Source organism: Salvelinus alpinus, chromosome 31, assembly GCF_045679555.1.
Source record: "Salvelinus alpinus chromosome 31, SLU_Salpinus.1, whole genome shotgun sequence".
Taxonomy (NCBI): domain Eukaryota; kingdom Metazoa; phylum Chordata; class Actinopteri; order Salmoniformes; family Salmonidae; genus Salvelinus; species Salvelinus alpinus.
The window spans coordinates 32,564,065-32,579,241 of NC_092116.1; the positions used below are offsets into that span (position 1 = coordinate 32,564,065).

The 15,177-nt window shown below is 48.6% G+C and overlaps 1 protein-coding gene across 3 annotated transcripts in view; it reads right to left on the reverse strand.

Moving 5' to 3' along the window:
- Window positions 1-3,948: 3,948 nt before the first annotated feature.
- LOC139561347 (dachshund homolog 2-like) overlaps window positions 3,949-15,177 on the reverse strand; it is a 79,395-nt gene continuing 68,166 nt past the window's right edge. The window contains exons 6-10 of one of the 3 annotated variants that reach the window (XM_071378373.1): window positions 14,168-14,307; window positions 12,077-12,224; window positions 7,425-7,568; window positions 7,171-7,236; window positions 3,949-5,586 (exon numbers count right to left, since the gene is read on the reverse strand). In XM_071378373.1, coding sequence (XP_071234474.1) covers window positions 5,549-5,586; window positions 7,171-7,236; window positions 7,425-7,568; window positions 12,077-12,224; window positions 14,168-14,307 — 536 coding nt within the window. In that variant the 3' untranslated portion in view covers window positions 3,949-5,548. Of the gene's footprint in view, window positions 5,587-7,170; window positions 7,237-7,424; window positions 7,569-12,076; window positions 12,225-14,167; window positions 14,311-15,177 lie in introns of all 3 variants that reach the window. The other 2 variants (XM_071378374.1, XM_071378372.1) reach the window with 2 other exon arrangements.

The window sequence follows — 15,177 nt, forward strand, 5'->3', positions numbered from 1 at the left end:
AATACTGGTAGCATAGTGAAATACTGGTAGTGTAGTGTAATACTGGTAGCATAGTGTAATACTGGTAGTGTAGTGAAATACTGGTCGCATAGTGTAATACTGGTAGTGTAGTGAAATACTGGTAGCATAGTGAAATACTGGTAGTGTAGTGAAATACTGGTAGCATAGTGAAATACTGGTCGCATAGTGTAATACTGGTAGTGTAGTGAAATACTGGTAGCATAGTGAAATACTGGTAGTGTAGTGAAATACTGGTAGTGTAGTGAAATACTGGTAGTGTAGTGAAATACTGGTAGCGTAGTGAAATACTGGTAGCGTAGTGAAATACTGGTAGCATAGTGTAATACTGGTAGCGTAGTGAAATACTGGTAATGTAGTGTAATACTGGTAGCATAGTGAAATACTGGTCGCGTAGTGAAATACTGGTCGCATAGTGAAATACTGGTCGCATAGTGTAATACTGGTAGTGTAGTGAAATACTGGTCGCGTAGTGAAATACTGGTAGTGTAGTGAAATACTGGTCGCGTAGTGAAATACTGGTCGCGTAGTGAAATACTGGTCGCATAGTGAAATACTGGTCGCATAGTGTAATACTGGTAGTGTAGTGAAATACTGGTCGCATAGTGTAATACTGGTAGTGTAGTGAAATACTGGTAGCATAGTGAAATACTGGTAGCATAGTGAAATACTGGTCGCGTAGTGAAATACTGGTCGCATAGTGAAATACTGGTCGCATAGTGTAATACTGGTAGTGTAGTGAAATACTGGTAGCATAGTGAAATACTGGTAGTGTAGTGAAATACTGGTAGCGTAGTGAAATACTGGTAGCGTAGTGAAATACTGGTAGCATAGTGAAATACTGGTAGCGTAGTGAAATACTGGTAATGTAGTGTAATACTGGTAGTGTAGTGTAATAGTGCACCCTCACTCCAAACAGCCCGACCGCTCGGAGGCGTTTGCATGGCTTGGGGTGGGGGGGGGTAGAAGCTGTTCGGGGTCCTGTTTGTTACAGACTTGGTGCATTGGTACCGCTTGCTGTGCGGAAGCAGAGAGAACAGTCTATGACCGGGGTGGCTGGAATCTTTTGAAAATGGTTTGGGTCTTCCTCTGACACCGCCTGGTATAGAGGTCCTGGATGGCAGTGATGTGCTGGGTCCTACTCACTACCCTCTGACACCGCCTGGTATAGAGGTCCTGGATGGCAGTGATGTGCTGGGTCCTACTCACTACCCTCTGACACCGCCTGGTATAGAGGTCCTGGATGGCAGTGATGTGCTGGGTCCTACTCACTACCCTCTGACACCGCCTGGTATAGAGGTCCTGGATGGCAGTGATGTGCTGGGTCCTACTCACTACCCTCTGACACCGCCTGGTATAGAGGTCCTGGATGGCAGTGATGTGCTGGGTCCTACTCACTACCCTCTGACACCGCCTGGTATAGAGGTCCTGGATGGCAGTGATGTGCTGGGTCCTACTCACTACCCTCTGACACCGCCTGGTATAGAGGTCCTGGATGGCAGTGATGTGCTGGGTCGTACTCACTACCCTCTGACACCGCCTGGTATCGAGGTCCTGGATGGCAGTGATGTGCTGGGTCCTACTCACTACCCTCTGACACCGCCTGGTATAGAGGTCCTGGATGGCAGTGATGTGCTGGGTCGTACTCACTACCCTCTGACACCGCTTGGTATAGAGGTCCTGGATGGCAGTGATGTGCTGGGTCCTACTCACTACCCTCTGACACCGCTTGGTATAGAGGTCCTGGATGGCAGTGATGTGCTGGGTCCTACTCACTACCCTCTGCCGCTGTGGAACCGTTTGACGATCTCATCCAGAGCGCTGTTGTAGCCCGCTGGATATTTAAAGGTCATTTTCAGATAGATGACGTCTCTAGCACTAACGAGGGAACATCGGCTTCAAAAGGAGCTCCGTACTTAGTCACAGAGAAAGAGAGAAGGGTAGAGAGAGACTGTGTGTGTGTGTGTGCGTGTGTGTGTTTCGTCTCATCCCCAGAGAGGGGCAGGTGTGTAATGTCATCCATCACGTCAAAGAAGCAAGTGACAGACAGAACAACAAAACGATCCATCATTCGGCTCCAGAATGAACATGTATGGCTTTGGAAACTACTGTTTATTGGGTTATCCGTTCAGTGGGCCACACACACACGCACACGCACACGCACACGCACAAACACACAAACACAAACACACACACACACACACAGCCTTATTTAGTGAGCGTGTAAAGCCGGTGTAAGGAGAGAGAGGGAAGGAAGGAGAGATTCAATCAGATTGACATCTGGTTGTTTTGGTGGAACTGCGTTAGAGCTGCCAAACCCACAGGCTCCTCCTCCTCTTATCGGGACACTGCCATTGGATGCTATCTTATCGGGACACTGCCATTGGATGCTATCTTATCGGGACACTGCCATTGGATGAACGACAACCTCACCTGACTATAATCTGAGAAATCCCATCCAGCCGCGTTCCAGGTTGAAAACAGTCTAAATCCCCCTCATCCAATTGAAATGAAGACATCTATTAGAACGCCTATCACAGTCCAGATAATAAGGAAGTTGTGAGCTATTGGTCAGCTCATACCTCAGTCACACCTCCAACACCTCTGTCGGCCAACGGCGGTAAAAAAAAGTGTATTTTTTATTTTACCTTTATTTAAACTAGGCACGTCAGTTCAGAACAAATTCTTATTTACAATGACAGCCTACAGGGGGAACAGTGGGTTAACTGCCTTGTTCAGGGACAGAACGACAGATTTGTACCTTGTCAGCTCGGGGATTCGATCCAGCAACCTTTCGGTTAACCACTAGGCTACCTGCCACCCCAAAATGATGAGAAATCACCGTAATAATGAGAAATCACAGTAAATGATGAGAAATCACAGTAAATGATGAGAAATCACAGTAAATAATGATAAATCAGATGTCTGTGGTAAGATAAGTTATCAATTCAGAGAGGAGAGGACAGGAGAACACTGCCCCCCCCCCTCCCCCCAGTATGGTGGTACCCAAAGGTTCATTGAGAGAAACCTCCTATTCTAATCTCCTTCATTAACAGTTAATGATGCATAATGACAGGTAGTGTTTTACTAGACTGCTACATTCTCTCTCTTTGTCCTCCCTCTCTCTCTCCGTCCTCTTCCTCTCTCTGTCCTCTCCCTCCCTCTCTCTCCGTCCTCTCCCTCCCTCCCTCTCTGTCCTCTCCCTCTTCGTCCTCTCTCTCTCCGTCCTCTCCTCTCTCTCCCTCTCTCTCTGTCCTCTCCCTCTTCTCTCTCCGTCCTCCTCTCCGTCCTCTCCCTCCCTCTCTCTCTTTCTGTCCTCCCTCTCTCTCTCCGTCCTCTCCCTCTCTCTCCCTCCCTCTCTCTCCGTCCCCTCCCTCTTCTCTATCCGTCCTCTCCCTCCCTCTCTCTCTTTCTGTCCTCCCTCTCTCTCTCCGTCCTCTTCCTCTCTCCATCCTCTCCCTCTCTCCGTCCTCTCCCTCCCTCTCTCTCCCCGTCCTCTCCCTCCCTCCCTCCCTCTCTCTCCGTCCTCTCCCTCTCCTCTCCCTCTCTCTCTCTGTCCTCTCTCTCTCTCTCTCTCTCTCTCAGGGGAAATTACATCATCCACTCCATTAACAAATGAGAGATGGATGGATGAAGTGAGAGATGAAGGGATGGAGAGATGGAAGGCGAGAGGAGGAAACAGTCATTAGAGATCAAGGGGAAAAGGTTTCACCTCGTTAACCTATAATACAGAGTAAACAGACACACTAAATGGAACCACCTTGTATGTGTGTGTGTGTGTGTGTGTGTGTGTGTGTGTGTGTGTGTGTGTGTGTGTGTGTGTGTGTGTGTGTGTGTGTGTGTGTGTGTGTGTGTGTGTGTGTGTGTGTATCGACTCATTTCACGTAACTGCAGAAAATACGTACAAACAAAAAAAACACAGACAGAGTCTCATATTATATATTTTATATACTTGAACTATACTGTAGTATTATACTGAACAAAGATAGAAACATGTAAAGTGTTGGTCTCATGTCTTTATGCTCTGAAATAAATACACAGAAAGCTAATTTCTAAGAAACGTTGTACACACACGTGTTTATATCCATCCAAGGTGGTTTGCTTGAGTGCAGAGTGTCCCATGGTGGGGATATGGTTATGGTTAAGAAAGCAAAGCTACGGACACAATTGTATTTTATCGATGGTAATTTGAATTGCACACCAACAAAAAGTACAGTGATGAGATCCTGAGGTCCGTTGTCGCGCCATTCATCCTCACCACCATCACCTCATGTTTCAGCAGGATAATGTCCCGGTTCTTCCATGGCCTGCATACTCACGAGATATTTCACCCGTTGAGCATGTTTGGGATGCTCTGGACTCACCAGATATTTGTGTTCTCATTTGGACTAATCTTCCAAGAGTCCTTAAACATTAAAATACAATTTATAATACATGTCACCCGTTGAGCATGTTTGGGATGCTCTGGATCGACGTGTACGACAGCGTGTTCCAGTTCTCGCCAATATCCAGCAACTTCACACAGCCATGGAAGCGGAGTGGGACAACATTCCACAGGCCACAATCAACATCCTGATCAACTCTATGTGAAGGAGATGTGTCACGCTGCATGAGGCAAATGGTGGTTACACCAGACACTGACTGGTTTTCTGATCCACACCTCTATCTTTTATTAACGGTATCTGTGACCAATAGAAGCATATCTGTATTCCCAGTCATGTGAAATCCAGAGATTACGTCCTCATTAATTCATATCAATTGACTAATTTCCTTCATATAAACTGTAACTCAGTAAAAATGTTTGAAATTGTTGCATGTTGTGTTCATATTTTTTGTTCAGTATATAAAACTGTATTGGTCTTTTTTTAAACTCCAACCAGACAATATAAACAAGGGTGCTTTATAAGTAGTCATTTTGGGACGCAACCAGTACTATCTATCTATTAGGTCTTTCTGCAGACTCCTCTCTCTGTGATTAAACAGTAGTTAAACACGTAGCACACAACCGCCCTCACTCTGATAGGCCCAAGGTCCAGGGGTCAAAGGTGAGGAGCTCAGTGGCTAGGAACAGATGTTTATGCTTTCAATATTTCCCAAAATAAAGAGAGAGACACAGAGAGAAAGAGAGAGAGAGATGGGGAGAGAGAGAGACAGAGAGAGAGAGAGAGAGAGACAGAGAGAGAGAGAGAGAGAGAGAGAGAGAGAGAGAGAGAGAGAGACAGAGAGAGAGAGAGAGAGGGAGAGAGAGAGAGAGAGAGAGAGAGAGAGAGAGAGAGAGACAGAGACAGAGAGATATGGAGAGAGAGAGAGACAGAGAGATAGGGAGAGAGAGAGATAGAGAAATAAGAAAAGGTATTTCCATCAGTCCAAATACCATGAAGCTATTTTTCTCTCTTTTTAGTTAATCAGTTCATTTCTTTTAAACGTCCCTCCCCTCTCCTTTCAGTCAATCCAAACAGGAGAGTTGTTCCCTTTCCAGGCTGTCGTGGCAACAGGCCGGGTGTTCCGTGATGAGCTCGCAGCGATGTAATTAGAACGGTAGCGGGGTCTTCAGGAACGAACAGGATTCTGGGACGAGGGACAGAAGGGGGAGGCGGAAAAGAATGCATATGACAGAGATTTTAGATAACGATATGGAGTGGAGAGAGGAGGAGGAGGAGGAGGGACACAGGGGTAACAGAAGGATGAAAAGAGAAGTAATGAGTAGAGCAGAACATATTAAAGACCCTTCAGAGTCATGGATTGTATTTATAGCTACTACAAAATAAAATGAATTCTACTCTTCTGAATATAATAAAAAAACTGCATTTATGACTATTTGAAATTCCTCTCCTCTACCAAACCTATGGGTATCTGTACCGTTTACAGTATTCCTCTACTTTACCAAACCTATGGGTATCTGTACTGTTTACAGTCCTCCTCTACCAAACCTATGGGTAACTGTACCGTTTACAGTATTCCTCTACCAAACCTATGGGTATCTGTACCGTTTACAGTATTCCTCTACCAAACCTATGGGTATCTGTACTGTTTACAGTCCTCCTCTACCAAACCTATGGGTATCTGTACTGTTTACAGTCCTCCTCTACCAAACCTATGGGTATCTGTACTGTTTACAGTCCTCCTCTACCAAACCTATGGGTATCTGTACCGTTTACAGTATTCCTCTACCAAACCTATGGGTATCTGTACTGTTTACAGTATTCCTCTACCAAACCTATGGGTATCTGTACTGTTTACAGTCCTCCTCTCCTTTACCAAACCTATGGGTATCTGTACTGTTTACAGTCCTCCTCTACCAAACCTATGGGTAGCTGTACCGTTTACAGTATTCCTCTACCAAACCTATGGGTATCTGTACTGTTTACAGTCCTCCTCTACCAAACCTATGGGTATCTGTACTGTTTACAGTCCTCCTCTACCAAACCTATGGGTATCTGTACTGTTTACAGTATTCCTCTACCAAACCTATGGGTATCTGTACCGTTTACAATATTCCTCTACCAAACCTATGGGTATCTGTACTGTTTACAGTATTCCTCTACCAAACCTATGGGTATCTGTACTGTTTACAGTATTCCTCTACCAAACCTATGGGTATCTGTACTGTTTACAGTCCTCCTCTACCAAACCTATGGGTATCTGTACTGTTTACAGTCCTCCTCTACCAAACCTATGGGTATCTGTACTGTTTACAGTCCTCCTCTACCAAACCTATGGGTATCTGTACTGTTTACAGTCCTCCTCTACCAAACCTATGGGTATCTGTACTGTTTACAGTATTCCTCTACCAAACCTATGGGTATCTGTACTGTTTACAGTATTCCTCTACCAAACCTATGGGTATCTGTACTGTTTACAGTCCTCCTCTACCAAACCTATGGGTATCTGTACTGTTTACAGTCCTCCTCTACCAAACCTATGGGTATCTGTACTGTTTACAGTATTCCTCTACCAAACCTATGGGTATCTGTACCGTTTACAGTATTCCTCTACCAAACCTATGGGTATCTGTACTGTTTACAGTATTCCTCTACCAAACCTATGGGTATCTGTACCGTTTACAGTATTCCTCTACCAAACCTATGGGTATCTGTACCGTTTACAGTGCTCCCAGACTGACTGGAATATGGGTAAGATGTGTGTCCATACCTTGGACTGTAGGATTGTCATGCTGGTTACCATTCAGTTCAGGTTCCTCTTCTGGTTCCTCGATATCTGTGGTCAAGAAGAAACCAAGAGTTCAGACAGTTAAATAGACCGTAAACGATGCAATAGACCGACGTTTCAAAACACATCTAATATCCTTTCCGCTGACGTCACCTCTCAATGAGATATGAATAACAGCATCCAACAATACTCTGACACACGTGTGGAAACCACCAGAGAACAGACAGGAGCCTCACCGTTGCTGCAGCTGGGAGGAGAGAGAGAGGACCAGTGTTTGAGAGCATCCTCAACTCTCTCCCTCCTCTTGGACTCAAACGACAACACTTCCTGTAGTTTCCTCTTCAATCTTTTCTCTTTCTTCAAGCGCTTCTGGATAGAGGCTGACAAAGAGAGAACGTCAGGGAGGGAAAGAGAGAACGAGACGTCGGGGAGGGAAAGAGAGAACGAGACGTCGGGGAGGGAGAGAGAGAACGAGACGTCGGGGAGGGAGAGAGAGAACGAGACGTCGGGGAGGGAAAGAGAGAACGAGACGTCAGGGAGGGAAAGAGAGAACGAGACGTCAGGGAGGGAAAGAGAGAACGAGACGTCAGGGAGGGAAAGAGAGAACGAGACGTCGGGGAGGGAAAGAGAGAACGAGACGTCAGGGAGGGAAAGAGAGAACGAGACGTCAGGGAGGGAAAGAGAGAACGAGACGTCGGGGAGGGAAAGAGAGAACGAGACGTCAGGGAGGGAAAGAGAGAACGAGACGTCAGGGAGGGAAAGAGAGAACGAGACGTCAGGGAGGGAAAGAGAGAACGAGACGTCATGGAGGGAAAGAGAGAACGAGACGTCGGGGAGGGAAAGAGAGAACGAGACGTCAGGGAGGGAAAGAGAGAATGAGACGTCAGGGAGGGAAAGAGAGAACGAGACGTCAGGGAGGGAAAGAGAGAACGAGACGTCAGGGAGGGAAAGAGAGAATGAGACGTCAGGGAGGGAAAGAGAGAACGAGACGTCAGGGAGGGAAAGAGAGAACGAGACGTCAGGGAGGGAAAGAGAGAACGAGACGTCAGGGAGGGAAAGAGAGAACGAGACGTCAGGGAGGGAAAGAGAGAACGAGACGTCAGGGAGGGAGAGAGAGAACGAGACGTCGGGGAGGGAAAGAGAGAACGAGACGTCAGGGAGGGAAAGAGAGAACGAGACGTCAGGGAGGGAAAGAGAGAACGTCATGGAGGGAAAGAGAGAACGAGACGTCATGGAGGGAAAGAGAGAACGAGACGTCAGGGAGGGAAAGAGAGAACGAGACGTCATGGAGGGAAAGAGAGAACGAGACGTCAGGGAGGGAAAGAGAGAATGAGACGTCAGGGAGGGAAAGAGAGAACGAGACGTCAGGGAGGGAAAGAGAGAACGAGACGTCAGGGAGGGAAAGAGAGAACGAGACGTCAGGGAGGGAAAGAGAGAATGAGACGTCAGGGAGGGAAAGAGAGAATGAGACGTCAGGGAGGGAAAGAGAGAACGAGACGTCAGGGAGGGAGAGAGAGAACGAGACGTCGGGGAGGGAAAGAGAGAATGAGACGTCAGGGAGGGAAAGAGAGAACGAGACGTCAGGGAGGGAGAGAGAGAACGAGACGTCGGGGAGGGAAAGAGAGAACGAGACGTCAGGGAGGGAAAGAGAGAACGAGACGTCAGGGAGGGAAAGAGAGAATGAGACGTCATGGAGGGAAAGAGAGAACGAGACGTCAGGGAGGGAAAGAGAGAACGAGACGTCAGGGAGGGAAAGAGAGAACGAGACGTCGGGGAGGGAAAGAGAGAATGAGACGTCAGGGAGGGAAAGAGAGAACGAGACGTCATGGAGGGAAAGAGAGAATGAGACGTCAGGGAGGGAAAGAGAGAATGAGACGTCAGGGAGGGAAAGAGAGAACGAGACGTCAGGGAGGGAAAGAGAGAATGAGACGTCAGGGAGGGAAAGAGAGAACGAGACGTCAGGGAGGGAAAGAGAGAACGAGACGTCAGGGAGGGAAAGAGAGAACGAGACGTCAGGGAGGGAGAGAGAGAACGAGACGTCAGGGAGGGAAAGAGAGAACGAGACGTCAGGGAGGGAAAGAGAGAACGAGACGTCAGGGAGGGAAAGAGAGAACGAGACGTCAGGGAGGGAAAGAGAGAACGTCATGGAGGGAAAGAGAGAACGAGACGTCATGGAGGGAAAGAGAGAACGAGACGTCAGGGAGGGAAAGAGAGAACGAGACGTCGGGGAGGGAAAGAGAGAATGAGACGTCAGGGAGGGAAAGAGAGAACGAGACGTCAGGGAGGGAGAGAGAGAACGAGACGTCAGGGAGGGAAAGAGAGAACGAGACGTCGGGGAGGGAAAGAGAGAACGAGACGTCATGGAGGGAAAGAGAGAACGAGACGTCAGGGAGGGAGAGAGAGAACGAGACGTCAGGGAGGGAAAGAGAGAACGAGACGTCAGGGAGGGAAAGAGAGAACGAGACGTCGGGGAGGGAAAGAGAGAATGAGACGTCAGGGAGGGAAAGAGAGAACGAGACGTCAGGGAGGGAGAGAGAGAACGAGACGTCAGGGAGGGAAAGAGAGAACGAGACGTCGGGGAGGGAGAGAGAGAACGAGACGTCGGGGAGGGAAAGAGAGAACGAGACGTCGGGGAGGGAAAGAGAGAATGAGACGTCAGGGAGGGAAAGAGAGAACGAGACGTCAGGGAGGGAAAGAGAGAACGAGACGTCAGGGAGGGAAAGAGAGAACGAGACGTCAGGGAGGGAAAGAGAGAACGAGACGTCAGGGAGGGAAAGAGAGAACGTCATGGAGGGAAAGAGAGAACGAGACGTCAGGGAGGGAAAGAGAGAACGAGACGTCAGGGAGGGAGAGAGAGAACGAGACGTCAGGGAGGGAAAGAGAGAACGAGACGTCAGGGAGGGAGAGAGAGAACGAGACGTCAGGGAGGGAAAGAGAGAACGAGACGTCAGGGAGGGAAAGAGAGAACGAGACGTCGGGGAGGGAAAGAGAGAACGAGACGTCGGGGAGGGAAAGAGAGAACGAGACGTCAGGGAGGGAAAGAGAGAACGAGACGTCAGGGAGGGAAAGAGAGAACGAGACGTCGGGGAGGGAAAGAGAGAACGAGACGTCAGGGAGGGAAAGAGAGAACGAGACGTCGGGGAGGGAAAGAGAGAATGAGACGTCAGGGAGGGAAAGAGAGAACGAGACGTCAGGGAGGGAGAGAGAGAACGAGACGTCGGGGAGGGAAAGAGAGAACGAGACGTCGGGGAGGGAAAGAGAGAACGAGACGTCAGGGAGGGAAAGAGAGAACGAGACGTCAGGGAGGGAAAGAGAGAATGAGACGTCAGGGAGGGAAAGAGAGAACGAGACGTCAGGGAGGGAAAGAGAGAACGAGACGTCAGGGAGGGAAAGAGAGAATGAGACGTCAGGGAGGGAAAGAGAGAACGAGACGTCAGGGAGGGAGAGAGAGAACGAGACGTCAGGGAGGGAAAGAGAGAACGAGACGTCAGGGAGGGAAAGAGAGAATGAGACGTCAGGGAGGGAAAGAGAGAACGAGACGTCAGGGAGGGAGAGAGAGAACGAGACGTCAGGGAGGGAAAGAGAGAACGAGACGTCAGGGAGGGAAAGAGAGAACGAGACGTCAGGGAGGGAAAGAGAGAACGAGACGTCGGGGAGGGAAAGAGAGAACGAGACGTCGGGGAGGGAAAGAGAGAACGAGACGTCGGGGAGGGAAAGAGAGAATGAGACGTCGGGGAGGGAAAGAGAGAATGAGACGTCAGGGAGGGAAAGAGAGAACGAGACGTCGGGGAGGGAAAGAGAGAATGAGACGTCGGGGAGGGAAAGAGAGAATGAGACGTCAGGGAGGGAAAGAGAGAACGAGACGTCAGGGAGGGAGAGAGAGAACGAGACGTCGGGGAGGGAAAGAGAGAATGAGACGTCGGGGAGGGAAAGAGAGAATGAGACGTCAGGGAGGGAAAGAGAGAACGAGACGTCAGGGAGGGAAAGAGAGAACGAGACGTCATGGAGGGAAAGAGAGAACGAGACGTCATGGAGGGAAAGAGAGAACGAGACGTCGGGGAGGGAAAGAGAGAATGAGACGTCAGGGAGGGAAAGAGAGAACGAGACGTCAGGGAGGGAAAGAGAGAACGAGACGTCAGGGAGGGAAAGAGAGAACGAGACGTCGGGGAGGGAAAGAGAGAATGAGACGTCGGGGAGGGAAAGAGAGAATGAGACGTCAGGGAGGGAAAGAGAGAACGAGACGTCAGGGAGGGAAAGAGAGAACGAGACGTCAGGGAGGGAAAGAGAGAATGAGACGTCAGGGAGGGAAAGAGAGAACGAGACGTCAGGGAGGGAAAGAGAGAACGAGACGTCAGGGAGGGAAAGAGAGAACGAGACGTCAGGGAGGGAAAGAGAGAACGAGACGTCAGGGAGGGAAAGAGAGAACGAGACGTCAGGGAGGGAAAGAGAGAACGAGACGTCAGGGAGGGAAAGAGAGAATGAGACGTCAGGGAGGGAAAGAGAGAATGAGACGTCAGGGAGGGAAAGAGAGAACGAGACGTCAGGGAGGGAGAGAGAGAACGAGACGTCGGGGAGGGAAAGAGAGAATGAGACGTCAGGGAGGGAAAGAGAGAACGAGACGTCAGGGAGGGAAAGAGAGAACGAGACGTCAGGGAGGGAAAGAGAGAACGAGACGTCAGGGAGGGAAAGAGAGAATCCCCGCCCCACACACCCCCTGACTACCTCTGCTCTATAACTCTAAGGTGAGCTCTCTCTCTCTCACCCCCCCCCCCCCCCATTACCTCTGCTCTGTACCTCCAAGGTGAGCTCTCTCTCTCTCACCCCCCCCCATTACCTCCACTCTGTACCTCTGAGGTGAACTCTCTCTCTCTCACCCCTCCCCCATTACCTCTGCTCTGTAGTTCGGTGGTGAGTTGTCTCTCCAGACTCTCTCTCAACTCTCTCTCTCTGTACAGCTCCATCTTCAGTTCTCTCTTTTCAGCCTGGATCTGATTGTCCTGGACACTGGCATTCTCCACAGCCACCTTCAGCAGGCCCTGATGAGGGAGAAGGAGGGAGGGAGGGAGAGAGAGGTGGAGGGAGAGAGAGAGGGGAGGGAGAGAGAGAGGGGGGGAGAGAGAGGGAAGGGAGAGAGAGAGAGAGAGAGAGAGAGAGAGAGTGGGAGGGAGGGAGGGAGGGAGGGAGAGAGAGAGGGGGAGAGAGAGGGAAGGGAGAGAGAGAGTTTTAACTTAGGTCTACAAATAAGCTCGAGTATATACAGTGGGGAGAACAAGTATTTGATACACTGCCGATTTTGAAGGTTTTCCTACTTACAAAGCATGTAGAGGTCTGTAATTTTTATCATAGGTACACTTCAACTGTGAGAGACGGAATCTAAAACAAAAATCCAGAAAATCACATTGTATGATTTGTAAGTAATTAAATTGCATTTTATTGCGTGACATAAGTATTTGATCACCTACCAACCAGTAAGAATTCCGGCTCTCACAGACCTGTTAGTTTTTCTTTTAGAAGCCCTCCTGTTCTCCACTCATTACCTGTATTAACTGCACCTGTTTGAACTTGTTACCTGTATAAAAGACACCTGTACACACACTCAAACAGACTCCAATCTCTCCACAATGGCCAAGACCAGAGAGCTGTGTAAGGACATCAGGGATAAAATTGTAGACCTGCACAAGGCTGGGATGGGCTACAGGACAATAGGCAAGCAGCTTGGTGAGAAGGCAACAACTGTTGGCGCAATTATTAGAAAATGGAAGATGTTCAAGATGACGGTCAATCACCCTCGGTCTGGGGCTCCATGCAAGATCTCACCTCGTGGGGCATCAATGATCATAAGGAAGGTGAGGGATCAGCCCAGAACTACACGGCAGGACCTGGTCAATGACCTGAAGAGAGCTGGGACCACAGTCTCAAAGAAAACCATTAGTAACACACTACGCTGTCATGGATTGAAATCCTGCAGCGCACGCAAGGTCCCCCTGCTCAAGCCAGCGCATGTCCAGGCCCGTCTGAAGTTTGCCAATGACCATCTGGATGATCCAGAGGAGGAATGGGAGAAGGTCATGTGGTCTGATGAGACAAAAATAGAGCTTTTTGGTCTAAACTCCACTCGCCGTGTTTGGAGGAAGAAGAAGGTTGAGTACAACCCCAAGAACACCCTCCCAACCGTGAAGCATGGAGGTGGAAACATAATTCTTTGGGGATGCTTTTCTGCAAAGGGGACAGGACGACTGCACCGTATTGAGGGGAGGATGGATGGGGCCATGTATCGCGAGATCTTGGCCAAAAACCTCCTTCCCTCAGTAAGAGCATTGAAGATGGGTCGTGGCTGGATCTTCCAGCATGACAACGACCCGAAACACACAGCCAGGGCAACTAAGGAGTGGCTCCGTAAGAAGCATCTCAAGGTCCTGGAGTGGCCTAGCCAGTCTCCAGACCTGAACCCAATAGAAAATCTTTGGAGGGAGCTGAACGTCCGTATTGCCCACCGACAGCCCCGAAACCTGAAGGATCTGGAGAAGGTATGTATGGAGGAGTGGGCCAAAATCCCTGCTGCAGTGTGTGCAAACCTGGTCAATAACTACAGAAAACGTATGATCTTTGTAATTGCAAACAAAGGTTTCTGTACCAAATATTAAGTTCTGCTTTTCTGATGTATCAAATACTTATGTCATGCAATAAAATGCAAATTAATTACTTAAAAATCATACAATGTGATTTTCTGGATTTTTGTTTTAGATTCCGTCTCTCACAGTTGAAGTGTACCTATGATAAAAATTACAGACCTCTACATGCTTTGTAAGTAGGAAAACCTTCAAAATCGGCAGTGTATCAAATACTTGTTCTCCCCACTGTATATCTATTAGATACCATATCTAGAGATCTTGACATCACAAATGAGACTGGCTAAATTGTCAACACTAGAAATGACATGAATGGTAGTGACTTCAACTCATCTGGGTAATTATCTTGCCTGTATGTTGGTGAGTAGAGTCTCAACAGAGGAAATGCCGTCAGCGAATAGGAACGGAGCAGGGAAGCCAGGGGGCAGGGCCTGGCCTGAGGACAGCCTATCAAATGACGGCTTTACCATGGGAAGAGCCGATGAGGAGTCTTCTGTAAGAGATTAGTAATGATTTGTGTACAAGCACTATGTATAAGGGGATGAATTGACCTTCCTCCTCTTGACAAAGGCGGGGGAGAGACGGACAGATAAAAGATGGAAGGATGAGAAAAGTGAGAGGAAGTCAAAGGGCGTGACAACGATGTGATTTTGGAGTCATGGCATCGCGAGTCTATGAAAGCATTGACTCCTCCTCTTTTCCCTCCTTTTCCTCCTCCCTCCTCCCTCTTCTCTCCTCCCTCCTTCTTCTTACCTCCTCCCTCTTCTCTCCTCTCCTCCCTCTTCTCTCCTCTCCTCACTCTTCTCTCCTCCCTCTTCCCTCCTCCCTCCTCTCCTCCCTCTTCCCTCTCCCTCCTCTCCTCCCCCTTCTCTCCTCCACCCTTCTCTCCTCCTTCACTCGCTCTCAATTCTTAATGCCTTACACTTTGACAACTCTGATACCAGCGTTGTGAAAGCCAGTCCATATCCCTCTAATGGTAGAGTCAGTCTATATCCCTCTAATGGTAAAGTCAGTCTATATACCTCTAATGGTAGAGTCAGTCTATATCCCTCTAATGGTAGAGTCATCCTATATCCCTCTAATGGTAGAGTCAGTCTATATCCCTCTAATGGTAAAGTCAGTCTATATCCCTCTAATGGTAAAGTCAGTCTATATACCTCTAATGGTAGAGTCAGTCTATATCCCTCTAATGGTAGAGTCATCCTATATCCCTCTAATGGTAGAGTCAGTCTATATCCCTCTAATGGTAAAGTCAGTCTATATCCCTCTAATGGTAAAGTCAGTCTATATCCCTCTAATGGTAAAGTCAGTCTATATCCCTCTAATGGTAAAGTCAGTCTATATCCCTCTAATGGTAAAG